Consider the following 16,183-nt stretch of genomic DNA (forward strand, 5'->3'; position numbering starts at 1 on the left):
GGCAGAGGCAGGAGGATTTCTGAGTTCGAGGCCAGCCTGGTCTACAAAGTGAGTTCCAGGACAGGCAGGGCTATACAGAGAAACCCTGTCTTGAAAAACCTAAATAAATAAATAAATAAAATAAGTAAACCTTAAAAAAATATAAATACACAAGCATATGGGTTGTTAGTTGCAAAGGAAGAGAGTAGAGGGACAGCTGGGCAGTGAGCATGCTCCACTTCACCAAGGAGGGCCTAGCGAGAAAGGCAGAACTGAACAAGATTACCTAAAATGCCAGGCTTTAGGGACAGTCCATACTTTTCTTTTCTTTTTCTTTTTTTTCAAGATTTATTTATTATTATATGTATGTACTGTAGCTGTCTTCAAACACACCAGAAGAGAGTGTTAGATCTCATTGCAGATGGTTGTGAGCCACCATATGGTTGCTGGGTTTGAACTCAGGACCTTTGAGAGAACAATTAGTGCTCTTAACCGCTGAGCCATCTCTCCCGAGCCCATACTTTTCTAAGTGTATACCTTTAGAAAATAAGTACGTCCCTTTAGGCTAGAAAGATGGCTCAGTGATTAAGAGCTCTGGCTGCGTTTCCAGAGGACCTAGGTTCAATTCCCAGCACCTACATGGTGGCTCAGAACTGTCTCTAACTCCAGTTCTCAGAGATCCAACATCCTCATACAGGCATACATGCAGGCATAGTAATAGTAGTAATAATAAAAATAATAATAATAAAGTGTGTATCTTCAATTTATTATACAAATTGTGCTTTATAAAACAAAGTTACATGAGGTAGGCCATGCAGTACTTGGGAAATAAGAGGCTGGAGATCACAAATTTGAGGCTAGCTTAGGCTACATAACAAGACTCTCTCAAGGTTGTTTAGGTCCAGGACAATAGCAGCAGTATCTACATCTACATACTTGATGTCTTGACCATGGCCAAAAGCAAGAAATGTATTCTAGGCAAAAGAAATAACTAGCGAGACAGGCTGAAAGAAGCACTCCCAAGTATTTGAGGTAAGAGAAAAATAGGATAAATGGGAATAAGGAAAAAAATCGGTGTGGCATACATGAGGTAAGAATTCCTGTGCTGTGGCTGCAGGCCTTGCAGATGGCCTTAAGCTGCTTAAACTCCCATGTGGCCTCTTAGAAGGCCTCTTGTGTCAGTTATCCCTCCCTGCATTCAATTCTTCCCTTTATCTCTCCTTTTTTGTTTGTTTGTTTTGTTTTGTTTTGTTTTTTGTTTTTTGGACAGGGTTTCTCTGTGTAGCCCTGGCTGTCCTGGAACTCACTTTGTAGACCAGGCTGGCCTCGAACTCAGAAATCCTCCTGCCTCTGCCTCCTGAGTGCTGGGATTAAAGGCGTGCACCACCACTGCGTGGTCTGCTTAAACTCTTATGTGCAGGGTACGTAGGAAGTTAGTTTGAAGTCACCCCCTATACTCTTATTTGTGTGTGTGTGTGTGTGTGTGTGTGTGTGTGTGTGTTTTGTCTTTTTGAAGCAGGGTCTCCTGTATCCAGGCTGGACTAGAATGTGACTCTGAACTATTGATCTTTATTTGGGGGTGTGGGTGGGTGGAGACCAGGGTGTTTTGAAACAGGGTCTCTTTCCATAGCTCTGGCTGTCTTAAAACTCACTGTGTAGATTAGGCCTGCCTGGAACTCACAGAGGTCTGCCTTCCTCTGCCTGGGATTAAATGCACGTACCACCATGCTCAGTATATCTGCATACTTGTTTTTTTTTTTTTAATCTGCATACTTTTAAGACAAGAATTTCTATTTCCTACCCTAGTCCCTGCTGAGCTACAGGTTCCTTTTATTTTTTTAAAAAAACTTATTATTATTGTATGTGTGTGGGTAGTGTGGAGACAAACGGACAGATTTCCGGAGCTGGTTCTCTCCTTCAAGCATGGGCTCCGGAATAAAAAGTCCTCCAGTTTCCACAGCAAGTGCTCTTCTTACCTGCTGAGCCATCCCACCAGCTCCAAGCGGCAGGTTCCTGTGCTGACAGCATTGGTTCGCTTGTGTCCTCGCTACCTTTCTGTGCCTGTGGTATGACACCATGGCTAAGGCAATTTATGTAAGAAGGTTTCTGTGGGGCTTGTAGTTTCAGAGGCTGAGTCCATGACCATCCTAGCGGGGAGCATGGCAGTGGGCGGGCAGGCGGAAGTGGTACTGGGGCAGTGGCTGAGAGCTCACATCTCCGTCTACAACACTAAGCTGAGAGGTATTGATCTTTGCTTTCTGAAACCTCAAAGCTTCCCCGCACTGAAACGCCACCTCCAGCAAGACCACACTTAGCAATTCTTCCTAAACAGATAGTTCCGCCCACTGAAGAACAAGTGTTCAAACGTCTGAGTCTGTGCAAGCTTCTAATTGAAACTGCCATTGTCCGTGTGTAGTGGGCTCATGCAGTCCATGGTGGGCTCACATTTGCTGTGTATCCATGGATGACCTTGAACTCTTGATCCTCCTGCCTTCATCCTCCAAGTGCTGAGATTATAGGCCTGGTTTATGGAAATGTCTAAGGCCCACTCTGAGCAAGGGCGTGCCTTGTGTGTGAGAGAATTCTAGGCGTGACAGCAAGGCACAGGCATCCAGGACTTACATACGGAGTCTATGGGTGGGAGCCAGAGAAAGGGATCTGGGCCAAAGCATTCAGTGGGGTCCAAAGCATTTCCCATATCTGTTAGTTTCCCCTAAAGGACTGGACTGCGTAATTTGAAGGGAGCACAAAGTGCAGGTAAGGAAGGCAAGGGTTTGGTTTACCAGGCTTAAAACCACAATGAAGCTGTCAAATGCTTCACAGCCTTTACGGGGCTTTGTCTAAAACAGGATTGGGTTGAGAGTGACCTACTATGTAGGTCAAGAGGATGATAAAACTTGGACAGGGCCGGGCAGTGGTGGTGCAAGCAAGCCTTTAATCCCAGCACTTGGGAGGTAGAGGCGGACGGATTTCTGAGTTCGAGGCCAACCTGGAGCCTGGTCTACAGAGTGAGTTCCAGAACACCCAGAGCTTCACAGAGAAACCCTTTCTCAACAAAACAAAACAAAACAAAACAAACAACAACAACAAAAAACTTGGCCAAGGGCTGGGACACAGCACAGGCACAAATGTGCTTGTGCCCCTACTCGTGAACACACACACACACACACACACACACACACACACACACACACACTGGGAGAGGGAGCTGTGAAGATAGTATTGATAGGAAGAATCCACTTGGGTCAGTTCTTAAACATTGTGTCAGGGACAGGTTTTTTTTTTTCTTTTGTTTGTTAAATTTTATTTACATGAGTACATTGTAGCTGTCTTCCGACCCAGCAGAGGAGGGCATGGGATCCCATCACAGATGTTTGAGAGCTATCATGTGGTGGCTGGGAACTGAACTCAGGAGCTCTGGAAGAGCCATCTCTCTAGCCCTTGTTTGTTTTTCTAGACAGGGTTTCTCTGTGTAGCCTTGGCTGTCCTACTAGTCCATCTGTAGATCAGGCTGGCTTCGAACTCAGAGATGTGCCTGGCTCTGCCTCCCAAGCACAGAGATTAAAGGTGTGCACCTCCACACCTGGCTTCCTTTTTCTTCTTCTTCTTCTTTTTTTTTTTCCTGAGACAGGGTTTCTCTGTGGAGCCCTGGCTGTCCTGGAACTCACTCTGTAGACCAGGCTGGCCTCGAACTCAGAAATCCGCCTGCCTCTGCCTCCCAAGTGCTGGGATTAAAGGTGTGCGCCACCACACCCGGCAATAAGACCCGTCTTAAACAAAAGACTAGAACATTCTCCTCTATCATCTCCTAGAGTTAAATTCTTCTAAAACCAACATATTCAGATTCCAGGAGCAGGAGAAATGGCCTAGGGGATCAAAGCCCTGACTGTTCTTCCAGAGGACCTGGGTTTGATGCCCAGAACCCACACAGTAGCTCCCAGCTCTCTGAAAGCCCAGTTCGGGGTGTGTGTGTGTGTGTGTGTGTGTGTGTGCGACGCCTTCTGAGCACTGCATGCACACAGGCACAGCACCTATAGACAGAATAAAATTAAGAATGCCAACCTCAGCAGCGGAAACACGGCCCTTGTTGGTGACCACCCGTTGCTCTGTGCTCAGCCTTACACTTAAGTGGGCTCGTTTGGCATTTGGGGACTGTTAAAGCTTCCGCTCATTTGCTGGGTTTCCAGCACTAGTAAGAAGTCCCCCCAAAGGAAGGGGATCTTAGAGGTGAAAGGTCAACAGAGAGAACAAGATACATGAAGCCAGGGATTGCACAGGAAGGCAATAAATGACGTAGCAGAACAAGGCAAGGGGGAGGAGGGTCTGTGCTGTGCAGAAGGGTCTCAGAGGCCTCGCATGGCACAACATGCAATTCTCTCCTTACATCCTATCTTGGAGGCATAATGAAGTCATGTTCCCTCAGATACACATCAACACGGCCTCACTGCCCTGGTCTCTGGTGCAGTCCATCACACTAGGACCAGATTTCTGCAAGAACCTCTTCCTTACCTTTCCCTGCCTACAGCCTCCTGGGTTCTTCTAAAACAGTAGTTCTCGGTTTGGGCTGTACTAGAAAAACTAGAATTCTCAGAGTCCCTAGTCTGCCCCCCCCCCCCCCAAGCACTAATATATAATTGACAGGAAGTTAAGACCCCGGCACAAGGGCTGGTTTCAGCTTTCTTTAGTATCTCCCCTAGTGACCCAGGTCACTCCCAAGCTGACCTGGAACTCGCGACCCTCCACACCTGCCCAGGTACCACGCTATCTTCTTTTGAGGGAAGGAGTCTTTTGAGCGTCTCCCTATTGTCGCCCTGACTTGGTCTGGAACTATGTAGCACAGACTGGCCTCATACTTGTGACTCCTGCCTCTCCTTTCCCAAAGGCTGGGATTCCATGCTTTGCCTCCATACTGGGGAATGGAGGGCCTGTTCTGTTCAAGTGTCTTCCCCTGAGCCTTACCTCATGCACATTCATTACTGATACCTTTTGAAAGCCTGTCACGCGTGTAATGGGCGTGCCTGAACTGAGAGGTGACCTAGTGGGTCAACACTGTGACAGGGAGAGAACACAGCGAGGTCGCCCTGAGAAGAACACCAAGCCAACTCTGGGAGGCCAGGAGTGAGTGTGGATGGTGTTCCGCTGCGTCAGCGAGGCCCGACCCGCCCTTGGGAGGAGGATCCCGGGGACCGGAGCAGCCACGCGGTGGGGAGGCAGAGCAGCCACCCGCTGAAAAGGCGAGGGTCTTGTTGCTGGGGACAGGGCCGCGATCACCCTCCAACAGCCCAGGTCTCCAAGCCTCTGCAGTCGGAGCGGAAGGGGCGGAACCACAGCGAACAAAGCGCACAAGGTCCAAGGTCCGCGGCCCCTGGGGAGGAGAAGCGCCTGCTTTCTGCGCAGTCGCCCCGCCCGGACTGGGGGCGGGACTTAGGCGACCCGGGGGTGGGGTCAGATCTGGGCCCGCCTCCACCAGCGCCTGTGAGCCCCGGAGTGCGTGGCCCCCCGGCTTATTCTGGGGGCTTCAGGTGAGCCGGACCATAGAGGGGTTAAGGAGACTTTCCTCGGGGTCAGGCCATCTGTCTGACCTCAGGTCCATCTGCCCTGCCGTCTGCCAACAGCCATCTCCGCAGAAAATGGGAGAACAAAGGGAGGGGGCGGTCCTGGGGCCCCTAAGGAAATTCAGGGTCCTAGGTACCCCGCCCCGCCCGCTGACACTTTCGGTTTCTCCCCGAGTCATAGGTGCCGCCCTAGAGACCCTGGGCCCATACTGGGCGCAGCTGCCTCTTCGCCTCTGCCTGTCCGTCTTTGTTTCTGTGTCTGTCTAGCTGTTCCCGAGCTTGTCCCACTCCAGAACTAAGACTCCCCTAGGCCAAAAGCCCAAGGCTCCCCTCCTGTTTCCCATGGCAGGTACGTTGGTGCTAGGTTGGGGGTCTCCATTACCCACCCCCCCTCAGGAACTTGGGTGCCGGGTGTCGAACACATTCTCCAGGAATGTGCTCAGACTGGCTGCGTGGGGCCCTCCCTTCCTCCTGGGGAGCCACCGCCCTGCCCCCCGCCCCATCATTCTCTGCCTCTTCTTACGTTTTCCGAGGGTGCTACTGGTCCTTGGGCTGAGAAAGAAGATGAGGCCACATATAACTTTCTAATCTACCCCTGCACCCCTACAGGCTACTTGCCCCCCAAAGGCTATGCCCCTTCGCCCCCACCTCCCTACCCCGTGGCATCTGGATATCCAGAGCCGGTGGCTCTGCATCCTGGACCGGGACAAGCTCCAGTGCCCACTCAGGTGCCTGCCCCTGCTCCCGGCTTCGCTCTCTTCCCCTCGCCAGGCCCGGTGGCTCCAGGGCCTCCTGCTCCTTTCGTGCCATTGCCAGGGGTGCCTCCTGGCCTCGAATTCCTAGTGCAGGTGAGTGGGAGAGAGGATGGCTGGGAGGAGAACTGAAGTTCGAGGTGACGGATAAGGTCAACGCTATGCCCTTAACTCTTTACAGATTGATCAAATCTTGATTCATCAGAAGGCTGAACGAGTGGAAAGTGAGTAGGAGATGGAACAAGTTGGGCTTCGGGATGTTTCTGGCAGTGGTGAGCCTCTGGGCAGGTGGCCCCCCGAGCCTCAGCGTGTTGCCCTTCACAGCGTTCCTAGGCTGGGAGACCTGTAATAGGTATGAACTTCGCTCCGGAGCCGGACAACAACTGGGTCAGGCAGCTGAAGAGAGCAACTGTTGTGCCCGCCTGTGCTGTGGTGCCCGCCGACCACTTCGTGTTCGCCTAGCGGACCCTGGGGACCGCGAGGTGCTCCGCCTCCTCCGCCCACTTCATTGTGGCTGCAGCTGCTGCCCCTGTGGTCTTCAGGAGGTGGGCATGGCAGGTTTTAGGGTGGTTGGTGGGCGGTGTGTGGTAAGCAGTGCAGAAAGAGTTGTGGCTTTCATAGGAGTGGGGGCGGTTTAGTTGAGGGTCTGAACAGTCAGAAGACAGCTGGCACCAGTGAAGAGCGCTGGCCAAGGTGTCGTGGATTGACAGTCATCCTGTCTGCTTCCCTTTCCAGATGGAAGTCCAGGCTCCACCTGGCACCACCATTGGCCATGTGCTACAGACCTGGCACCCCTTCCTTCCTAAGTTTTCCATCCTGGATGCGGATCGCCAACCTGTTCTACGAGTTGTAGGGCCTTGCTGGACCTGTGGCTGTGGTACAGACACCAACTTTGAGGTATTATGAATTAGGGGGCAGTGACTTCTAGGCTCTTCACAAACCAAGATGGGGGCCGATGAGCTGGCTCAGAGAGTAAAGGTACTTACTTACTTGCCACCAAGTTTGACAACATGGACTCTAGCCATGAGTCCCACATTGTAGAAGACAGTTCCTGCAAACTGTCCTCCCCATACACATGCCATGGTGCACACAATCAATCAACCAACCAATCAATCACTCACTCAATCAATGTAATTAAAAAATATAGAGGCAGTAGCTTCCATGTTAACGGATGCTAACGAAGGTTAAGACCCTTGATCTTATCATTCCCAGTCTGTTATGAGCCCTACTGAACGCTGAGTTTTCTTCCACCCAGAGATGTGACCCTGTAAAATCACACTCAAAAAGAACTCATGATGGCGCACACCTTTGATCCCAGCACTCAGGACGCAGAGGCAGGCAGGCAGGCAGGTCTCTGAGTTCGAGGCCAGCCTGATCTATATATATTGAGTTTCAGGACAGTCAGGACTATATCGAAAGATCCTGTCTGAAACCAAAAATGTCTTCTTCAGTCCAAGACTGAGTGTTCCCTGCAGCCCTGTAGGGGCTCAGGGGAACGTCTGAGGCCAGCCTGCATCTAAAGTGGAGGGTTGTTATCTCTCAGTCTTTTCACTGCATAAGTTTGCCATGGGCTGGGCCCTTTCATAATTTAACCCTTCCTTGGCTTGTCCTGCAAACCTAGAAGTCCAAATGACCCATCTGACCAGAAGTCCAGGTGACGTCCTTCTCACAGAGACTTCCTCTCACCAGCCCAGGGCCTGAGGAACCCAGGTGGTGAGAATTCCAGCGTGAGGCTTGGGAGACTCTCTGGCTCTTAGCACTGCTCAGACTCTTTGAGTTCTTTAAGGGATGATTCTCCATTCTGATAAAGGGGAAACACCAGGTCTCACCCAGTAGAGGCGCTTCAACTAAGGTTGCCTTTTAAAAAGTGAGTCACCGTGGTAGTCAGAGGCAGTTTCTGTGCCGAGAACCAGTTGGAGAGGAGATAATTGTGTGATCTCCGATGGGAATGTGTGTGCTATGGGGTTCTCAGGGAGTCAGTGTCCCTTTAACACAATCCTGAATGGTCTGTACGTGGGCCACAGCCTTAGGACTGCAGAGTTGGCAGCAGTAGACTTTGCTGAGCCCGGGACTAGGCTGCAGGAAGTTCCCTGCCTCTGCAGGACGAGGCGGGAAAAGGATGAACAGGAGGTAGAAGGAAATTACTTCAGTTCTAGTCACTGGACCAGGAAGTCACTGAGACGCCGCTTAGTTTCACATGCCTTGTTACTGCGGAGTTCCAAGAGGCCAGCGAGAACCGCGGCCCTCAGAGGCTACCCGTTGGCCCAGTCAGCTGGGATCAGGTCGCCTCTAGACGAGGCTCATCCACGGTGCTGGAAGGATTCTCCCCCGGCCTTGGCAGTTGAGAATCACACTTTTGGGAGGATTCGTGGCACCTCCCCTTTGCCTTCCCAGCTAGGCTCCTCTCTCTCGGGCCTGTGCTTTGCATAGGACACCAAGCATGGGCGTCAGGGATACTGATGAGCAAAGCAATCTTAGCAACTCCTCATCTATCACCGATGCGCACTTAAGTTCTGCATGGCCTTTGGAAGGCGGCAGATCCGAATCTAAATCCTGATCTTCACTGTGTACTTATGTAAACCTAGGGTACCTCAGTTTCCCCTCTGCTGTCATAATAGAAACCCGGCACTATTGCGAAGCGTCCCCGAGCAGTCTACACAACTCACCCATGTACCTATAGAGTGAGACAGGAGGCAAGTGAGATGGGCGACAGGCATCTTCCCCAGTCGGGTCCTTCTTCCCTCCCACCAGGTGAAGACAAAGGATGAATCTCGAAGTGTGGGCCGCATCAGCAAGCAGTGGGGAGGGCTGCTCAGAGAAGCCCTCACGGACGCCGATGACTTTGGCCTCCAGTTCCCAGTCGATCTAGATGTGAGAGTGAAGGCAGTACTGCTGGGAGCCACGTTCCTCATTGTGAGTCGGCTTCCCCTGCCCTTCCCTTCCTGTTATTAGACGCTCTGTTCAGTCCCTGGGCCCTTACTAGAAGGTCAGGGACATGGATGGTGGGTTGCAGGTCCAGAGCTAAGTTAATAGCTGGTCGACACAGACCCAGCCAGATCTCCCACTGACAGTGACCTTTCCTTAGGATTATATGTTCTTTGAGAAGCGAGGAGGCGCAGGACCCTCTGCCATCACCAGTTAGAAGCCACCTCAGGATGAGGAGACCCATCTCCTGGACCAGAATTTAAGATGGTCGGCTGCTCTGGACGTTCCCTCCTGAAGCAACCCTTTCCTTGGCATACACTGCGGCGGACCGACGAGGGTGGCCGAGTGGTTGGGAGCCGTTGTGTCCCATCCCTTCCCTCCTTCACCTGTGGCCCTGCAGAGGAGCATGTATGAGACCCTTTCCTTCTTGTGTTCACCATCTCCCGGCAGTGCCTGTGCACACATTAGCTTTTAAACTTCCCTGCCCACTCCTTCCAGCCTTCCTCTGGGGCCTCTGCACAGGCAGGGGCGTCTGGAATCCTGGACTTGTGTTTTACCCCAGGGCTTTTGGGTAAAATGCAAGCAGTACCAAAGATGGCAGACACCGCCCTTCCCTTATGGCACTTTAGCCAATTAGTTTAGCTTCCGATTGTGGCACTCTGAGGGGACCCCTGCCTCCTCACTAATAGCTGTAGCGGTTGGGCCCCAGTGCCAACTCCCTAAGCCCCTGGGCCCTGCGGGTGCTTTCTGCAGCTTCCTGTGCCTTATTTAACCGTTAACCCCTTCCTTCCCCTACTGTAGGAAGGAGGCTGTGTCTTTGTATGTTGTGCTCATATAAACTTTGAAACTTTTTAAACAGTAGAAGCTGGGTGTGATGGGAGAGGGTAGAGACCGGATAACACAAAGGGAGCGACATTTGCTGGCTAGCGCCAGCCAGCCAGCCTGTATAATCTATACTATTTGGATTGGGGGGGGGGGAGTCCTCGAATCCAAAAAATTAGTTTTCATCACCCATGATGATTCTGGACCAAACCAAAGCAGCCCCCAAGTCAGTATCTAAGTTGGGTGCCCCCATAGAGTTTAGGGAAGTCGCTAATGACAGTTACAGCGGTTGGGCTGTGATCCAGTCTGTAGTGAGTAGAGGTCTCCTCCAAAGCTTTTTCTTTCAAGTCCGGTTCAACTGGGAATGTAGTAGGCAGAGTGGACTTGATCCGTCTTGGTCCCTTCAGAGGCCAAGGAGCAGGGCGCAGAGGAAGCACTAGCCAGTACCCGAGTGCCCTCTACACTTCCTGTCACTCCTCACAGCAGGTAAATCTCCCTCAGCGTGTCTCCGTCAAGGCCTCGTGTTCTGATTAGTCCGTAAGGCCAAGTCCTAAGTAGACCAGGTGTCCCATGCTGGTGTCCATCCCTGAGGATGCAGAGTTCAGGACCGGGCTAGGATGTAGCGACTGGCTGCTGACAGGTCCCAGTGGTGATGTTCCAGGATGCGACGACAGTCTGCTCTGGACCGGTTACTGAGGTGGAAGAGCTGGTCTACCTGTGTGAGCAGGAGGTAGGGCAGCTGACCACTAGTGGGCCCAGCAGGCGACTGGGGAACCTGCAGAAGCAGGCGACTGGGGAACCTGCCGAAGGGGTTAGCCTTTACCTTCAGGTTCCTGATAGCAGAAGCCACATCTCCCCCAGTGGTCCTGAGTGCCACTTGGCACTCCTGGTAGGTGACACCATGCACACTCAGCTCTACCTGTGGGGGACAAATCTTTGTTTAGCCCTTGTCCCAACCTACAGGCCCTTTGAACATCAAGACATTTCAGTGAGCCCTCACCTCTACAATCTTCCTCTGCCACTCGGGGTCTGACAAGGGGCCTCCAGAGGGGACAGTGGCTTTGCTGGCTCCGGGTGCTCCAGTGCGGTGATTATGTGAGGATTCTCTTCTGGGCCGGGCTTTGTGGGGCTGGGTGGGCTGAGACGAGCTGCAGATAATGTCTGGTGGGCGCGGAGGTAGGTCTGGTGGGCGTGGAGGTAAGTCTGGGAGTCCTTGGGGCATAGCTCTTGTACGCCGAAGTTCGGGAGGACTTGAACCACCTCCTGTGGGTCTAGGGCCCAGGGACAGGACTGATTCCAAACTCTTGGAAATGCCTTCAGAGTTGAGAAAGAAATGACATAGGAGGAGGCCCACCTTCCTGCTCTCTTGACTATCTGCACTGAGCTGTGTGATTTTGCAAGGATCTTTAGGTAAGCTGGCTGGCCTTGTCCTCGGCTGTCTGTATATTAGGTGGTATGCAAATGGAATCAAGACAGCTAGAGGCTCAAAGAACGGTGTGAGGGCCAAAGCCAGGAGACGCTACCCAGTGGAAAACCAGGAGAACCTCTAATCTTAAGATCTCAAAGTGTGCCAGGAGCAGCCTCCCATCACTTGGGAGGCAGAGGCAGGCAGAGTTCAAGTTCTCTTGAGTTCAAGTCCATCCTGGATTATAAAAATGAGTTTAGGACAGCCAGGGCTACACAGAGAATCCATGTCTCAAAAAGTCAAAACAAATAATCTGTCCAAAGATGGTATTTGGAGGAAGGAAATCATATATGCAAAGGTATGGATTCAGAGTTGGGAAGGGGAATTAGAAAGTTTGGGTACCACCACACCCACCTCGCATCCTCTGCAGGGGCATCTTTCTTCTGTGGTTCCATGCTGGGGGTAGATCTTGTAACGTTGCCTTCTCCCTGTCCCTGTGAGAGAGTGATCTCATTCATTCTCCACTATTCATCCACATCATGGCCTCCTTCCAAAAAACATGGGTCCCACACATGACCCACAAGGGAAGTTCCAGCTGGGGGCCAGTCCATTCTCAGTCCTCCATCCTGTTTCCCAAGTTTCCTCCCAGGGAAGTTGCACTATTTGGCCAGCAGTCCCCCCAACACAACCTGTCCCCCACCCTTTCATGGCCTTACCCATCTGTGCCCCCTCTGCATTTCTCTCCACGGGCAGGGGAACCTCTGTGGGCTGGATGGGTGACTGGTAAACCCCCCAAGTCTGCTAGTGTCACTGCGGAAGCGGGAAAGTTGCCCACTTTAAGGGTCCGGCCATTCTGGCCCTTCCAGGTTGCAGTGTCTGGGCTGTGGGAAGAAGAGCTGGTGAAGGAAACGGGGTCAGGAAGAATGGCAGCTGCTCTCGGGCCACATCTGCCTGGAGGAAGGGAAGCCTTTTTCTCTCCAACACAAAAAGGGCACTGTGGGCCAGGCAGGACTCCAGCAGGGAGGGTGGGGCTGCACCGGGGTGCAGGGCACAGTGGGAAAACGCAGTGGGAAAACGAAAAGACCCACAAGACCAACATTCAAGGAGCTGGAGAAAAACAAAAGGGCCAAAGGGGCTGGGGAGTCAAGAAGGCTGGGAGGACACCTCCCCGGGGGATGGATGCTAAGGGAACATAAGGTTGTCACCTGCCCTCAATGATAGTGATGGGGTCACCGGGCTCCATCCGCAAAGCACCTGGTTCTGTGACCTCCCTCACACAGCGTCCCTCAGAAAGCCAAGCCTGTGGAGACGAAGGAAAGGGTGGCTGGGCTTTTGGCCTTAGTCCTAAGTGTAATGAGAAAGACCTTCCTCTGTAGCGTATACCCTCCTCCCCATGGCAACCCAGAGCGAGGTGGGGTTGCTCACCTGGACCCCGTGTCATGCTGGACACGGGATGCAAGAAACCACAAAGGAGAATCTTGTCTCTGTTCAAGGGGACTCAGTGAGAAGCATCCCTGCTCACTCGCAAGCCCACCAGGTCTGCCCCCCACACACCTCAGGGGCAGGCCCACGGCCCCAGCTCCGGTCTGGAGCTCTTTCTCTGGCTCCTGCCTCCCAGCCACTGTCTGTATCATCCGCCTTACTGTTCTCAAACCCAGCTAGACTGGAATAACTACCCTGATCCACAGCCTTCCACAGCTCCCAAGAGCCCTGGGAGTGAAGACCAAAGTGCTCTAGCGGTAGGCGAGCTGATTCAGGGCCCCCGGCTCTGAAGTCACGTGGGCGGTGCTACTCTCTGCACCTCCACTTACTGGGTGACTTTCGATAAGTCACTGACCTGTCAAAGGCTGAAGTGCCCCATCTGTTAAGTAGAGATTAAGAGTAATTACCTCCTGGAGCTGTTAAACAAGGACAAAAACGAGTGACCGGGGATACCTGTTAGGTTCTTCACAGTCTATCACACTGGTCAAGTGTTCTAACTCTCCCCGACGAAGTTCTCTTCGCATCTGCAGCTCTGTTGCTTCCCCTTCCCCTCCCTCGCTGAATCTCTTTTCTTTCTTTTATTTATCTATTTGGTTTTTCTTGTCAGGCACTGGTGAGAACCCACTACTATCGTTTCTGGGCCTCTTTTGGTGGCCCAGAAGCAGACATCACCTCTTCAGCTACATCTTTGCACCCTTGGCTGCCGCCTCAGGGTTCTGCACTTCCTGCAGGAAGTGACTGAACCTGGTTCTGAGCCGAGTTCCAGATTCCAGCCCAGGCATCAAGCCATGTTTGTCTTCTGCGTGGAACGCTGGGTTGAGAGAATACAAGGAAGAGAGGCTATGTGTGTATCTGGAGAGTTGGGGAGTCTCACCTCTTGAAGCAGCCCTTCCAGGTTGGAAAAGCTAGGCCGGTCTGCAGGGTGAGGGGCCCAGCAGCGCAAGGCGAGGGAGTAGAGGGCCCTGGAACAGTGGGGAGGCTTTGGCAGCCTGGCTCGGTCCTTCTCCAGCCGTTGTAGGATGAGATATGGTGGAACACCTGCCCACGGTTCCTCACCTCCAGAAAACATTTCCCAGAGTGTCACGCCAAACATCCACACGTCAGAGGCAGAGGAGAAAGCTCCCTGGCGTAGGCTCTCTGGGGCACACCTGAGGAAAATGGAAGTTAACGTTAAAAGTGGCTAGGTCTATGCCCTGCTCACCTTCCTTCCACTGTGTACCCACTCACTCCATCCCGCCTCAAAAATCCTTTCTGTACCTCTTGACCTGATGACACCTCTGACCTGCCTCCTGTAGAAGAGTAACAACCACTCAACACCCCAACCGCCCCGCCCCCTCTAGTTCCAAGCTGGCTGTTGCCCTCTAGCCCTGCTCAACTCTTGACTTGCCAGCCCTGCCTCAAACCGGGACCATCAGAGTACGCCCCCTCACCAGGCATAGGGGATGGGACGGGGCCCGCCCATGACGTAGCGTCCCCGGGCGCCGCCCAGTGGCCGCACCAGTCCAAAATCCGCCACTTTGATCATTCGAGGTGAGGCCAGCAGCAGGTTGCGGGTGGCGAGATCCCGGTGCACTAACCCACAGGACCCCAAGTACGCCATGGCTCCTGCCAACTGACGCAGAAAAAGGCACAGCAGGGCCACAGGCAGTGGGGGCGTCGGTGCTGGGGCAGTCAGGCGCGCATGCAGGGAGCCCAGTGGTGCAAGTTCCATCACCTGCAGGAACAGAAAGTCATGTAAGCCAAAGTCTGGCCCCACTGGTATTTCTTGCTGCACAGCAAGCCTGGGGCTATGAGGAAAGCAGCGTCCTTATAGACTCACCATCTGTAGAGGCTGGCCCAGTACGAGGCCATGCAGGCGCAGCACGTGTGGGTGCTCTAGTCTCATCATGACAGATACTTCCCGCAGGAAGTCTCCCAGTTCTGTGCCCATCGGACCCTCGGGACCCACACGGAGGGACTTGACCGCCACTGGGATCTGGAGGAGGGAGGGGGAAGCACCCAGAGTAACTGACCATGGCCAGAACAGAGGGCATAAAGGATAAAGAGAGTATAGGTACCTTAGATTAAGTAAGCCCCTTGAGGGTAGAAAACTGGGAACGGGGTGGGGGGCGGGGGCGATCGGAATATAAAGTGAAGAGAGAAAGGAAGGAAGGAAGAAAGAAAGAAAGAAAGAAAGAAAGAAAGAAAGAAAGAAAGAAAGAAAGAGCCGGGTGTGGTGGTGCACACCTTTGATTCCAGCACTTGGGAGGCAGAGACAGGCGAATTTCTGAGTTCGAGGCCTGCCTGGTCTACAGAGTGAGTTCCAGGACAGCCAGGGCTATACAGAGAAACCCTGTCTCGAAAAAAACAAACAAACAAAAAAAGAAAGAAAGAAAGAAAGAAAGAAAGAAAGAAAGAAAGAAAGAAAGAAAGAAAGAAAAGGAAGGAAAAAAGGAAGGAAGCCCCTAGACACTCACACTCTGGCCACTGGGTAGTGTCCATAGCCCTCGATGCACAACACCAAAGCAGCCTGAACCCAGCAGCTCCCCTCTGTGCACAGCACCCTCTGGAATCAGACACTTGAGTCCCCCCTCTGGCTCATGGAAGCACAGAGGACTGCCTGAGCGTGGAGGGATCTCCTTCTGTTCAGGAGCAAAGCCCCCAAGTATCTGAAAACAGAAATAGGAATTTGGGAGTAGAGAACCCCAATAACCCTCCAGGCACTCGGCCCCAGCCTATCATCCCTCAAAGACCACCCTCAACAAGCCCTCCACGACCACCATAGCACATACCTTGTACACCCAGTTCTTGGACTTGACCCCTGACCGGTACCTCTTCAGGGCTTCAGTAAGTCTGCGCTGGGCTGTGGAAGACCAGAATCAGAGGGTGAGGGTAGAGTGGGGGCAGTGTGGAGGACAAGAGAACCTGAAGTCAAGCCTGAGGTGTGGGGGAGCAGGGCCAGCATCTGGTAGGCTGGGGAAGTTACAGGGCCATAGGGCAGGGGTTCCTCACCAGGCCTGCCCATGCCTATGTTGTCCAGGTCCTCAGGCCTTACAAAGTCAAAATGTTCTGGTCGAGTGACGTTGAGTTCCTCAAGGATGGGCCGGTAAAACTGGGCCAGCTGAACGTCCCGGAGCAGCCGAAGGAGCCACAGGGAACTGGCTTCAGGGAGCATGTCTGGGGTCAGGCCTCTCAGGAAGATGGCCGTCTGCTTTAAATGGATGGCCTAGGCACCAAAGACAGAGACAGAATCTCAACTGCCACTCTTTTTTTTTTTTTTTTTT

At 52.6% G+C, this 16,183-nt stretch overlaps 2 protein-coding genes across 6 annotated transcripts in view; one reads left to right on the plus strand and one right to left on the minus strand.

The window, feature by feature from the left end:
• The first annotated feature begins 5,133 nt into the window (after window positions 1-5,133).
• Plscr3 (phospholipid scramblase 3) lies at window positions 5,134-10,069 on the plus strand. Of its 4 annotated transcripts, none has more exons than XM_021211915.2 (8): window positions 5,134-5,333; window positions 5,716-5,883; window positions 6,144-6,382; window positions 6,468-6,510; window positions 6,611-6,831; window positions 7,022-7,183; window positions 9,038-9,199; window positions 9,372-10,067. In XM_021211915.2, exons 2-8 carry the CDS (start codon window positions 5,877-5,879, stop codon window positions 9,426-9,428), a joined length of 891 nt encoding a protein of 296 aa, XP_021067574.1. In that variant the 5' UTR covers window positions 5,134-5,333; window positions 5,716-5,876; the 3' UTR covers window positions 9,429-10,067. The 4 variants fall into 4 exon arrangements, with proteins under 4 accessions (XP_021067574.1, XP_021067575.1, XP_021067573.1 ...); XM_021211916.2 differs by lacking the exon at window positions 5,134-5,333 and adding an exon at window positions 5,360-5,501 and having other exon boundaries at window positions 5,802-5,883; XM_021211914.2 differs by lacking the exon at window positions 5,134-5,333 and adding an exon at window positions 5,383-5,501 and having other exon boundaries at window positions 9,372-10,069.
• Tnk1 (tyrosine kinase non receptor 1) overlaps window positions 10,066-16,183 on the minus strand; it is an 8,020-nt gene continuing 1,902 nt past the window's right edge. For both annotated transcript variants that reach the window (XM_029546464.1, XM_021211912.1), the window contains 12 exons: window positions 15,912-16,125; window positions 15,692-15,762; window positions 15,377-15,568; window positions 14,740-14,895; window positions 14,351-14,634; window positions 13,795-14,068; window positions 12,644-12,738; window positions 12,155-12,319; window positions 11,853-11,932; window positions 11,034-11,347; window positions 10,857-10,952; window positions 10,066-10,748 (listed from right to left, as the gene is read on the minus strand). In XM_029546464.1, coding sequence (XP_029402324.1) covers window positions 10,635-10,748; window positions 10,857-10,952; window positions 11,034-11,347; window positions 11,853-11,932; window positions 12,155-12,319; window positions 12,644-12,738; window positions 13,795-14,068; window positions 14,351-14,634; window positions 14,740-14,895; window positions 15,377-15,568; window positions 15,692-15,762; window positions 15,912-16,074 — 2,004 coding nt within the window. In that variant the 5' untranslated portion in view covers window positions 16,075-16,125 and the 3' untranslated portion in view covers window positions 10,066-10,634. The remainder of the gene's footprint in view (window positions 10,749-10,856; window positions 10,953-11,033; window positions 11,348-11,852; window positions 11,933-12,154; window positions 12,320-12,643; window positions 12,739-13,794; window positions 14,069-14,350; window positions 14,635-14,739; window positions 14,896-15,376; window positions 15,569-15,691; window positions 15,763-15,911; window positions 16,126-16,183) is intronic.

Source organism: Mus pahari, chromosome 14, assembly GCF_900095145.1.
Source record: "Mus pahari chromosome 14, PAHARI_EIJ_v1.1, whole genome shotgun sequence".
Taxonomy (NCBI): Eukaryota; Metazoa; Chordata; class Mammalia; order Rodentia; family Muridae; genus Mus; species Mus pahari.

Coding starts and splice junctions, on each gene's coding strand:
- Plscr3 (XM_021211915.2), top strand. Junction 6,383..6,467: donor GCCTCGAATTCCTAGTGCAG/GTGAGTGGGAGA, acceptor AACTCTTTACAG/ATTGATCAAATCTTGATTCA. Junction 9,200..9,371: donor TGGGAGCCACGTTCCTCATT/GTGAGTCGGCTT, acceptor ACCTTTCCTTAG/GATTATATGTTCTTTGAGAA.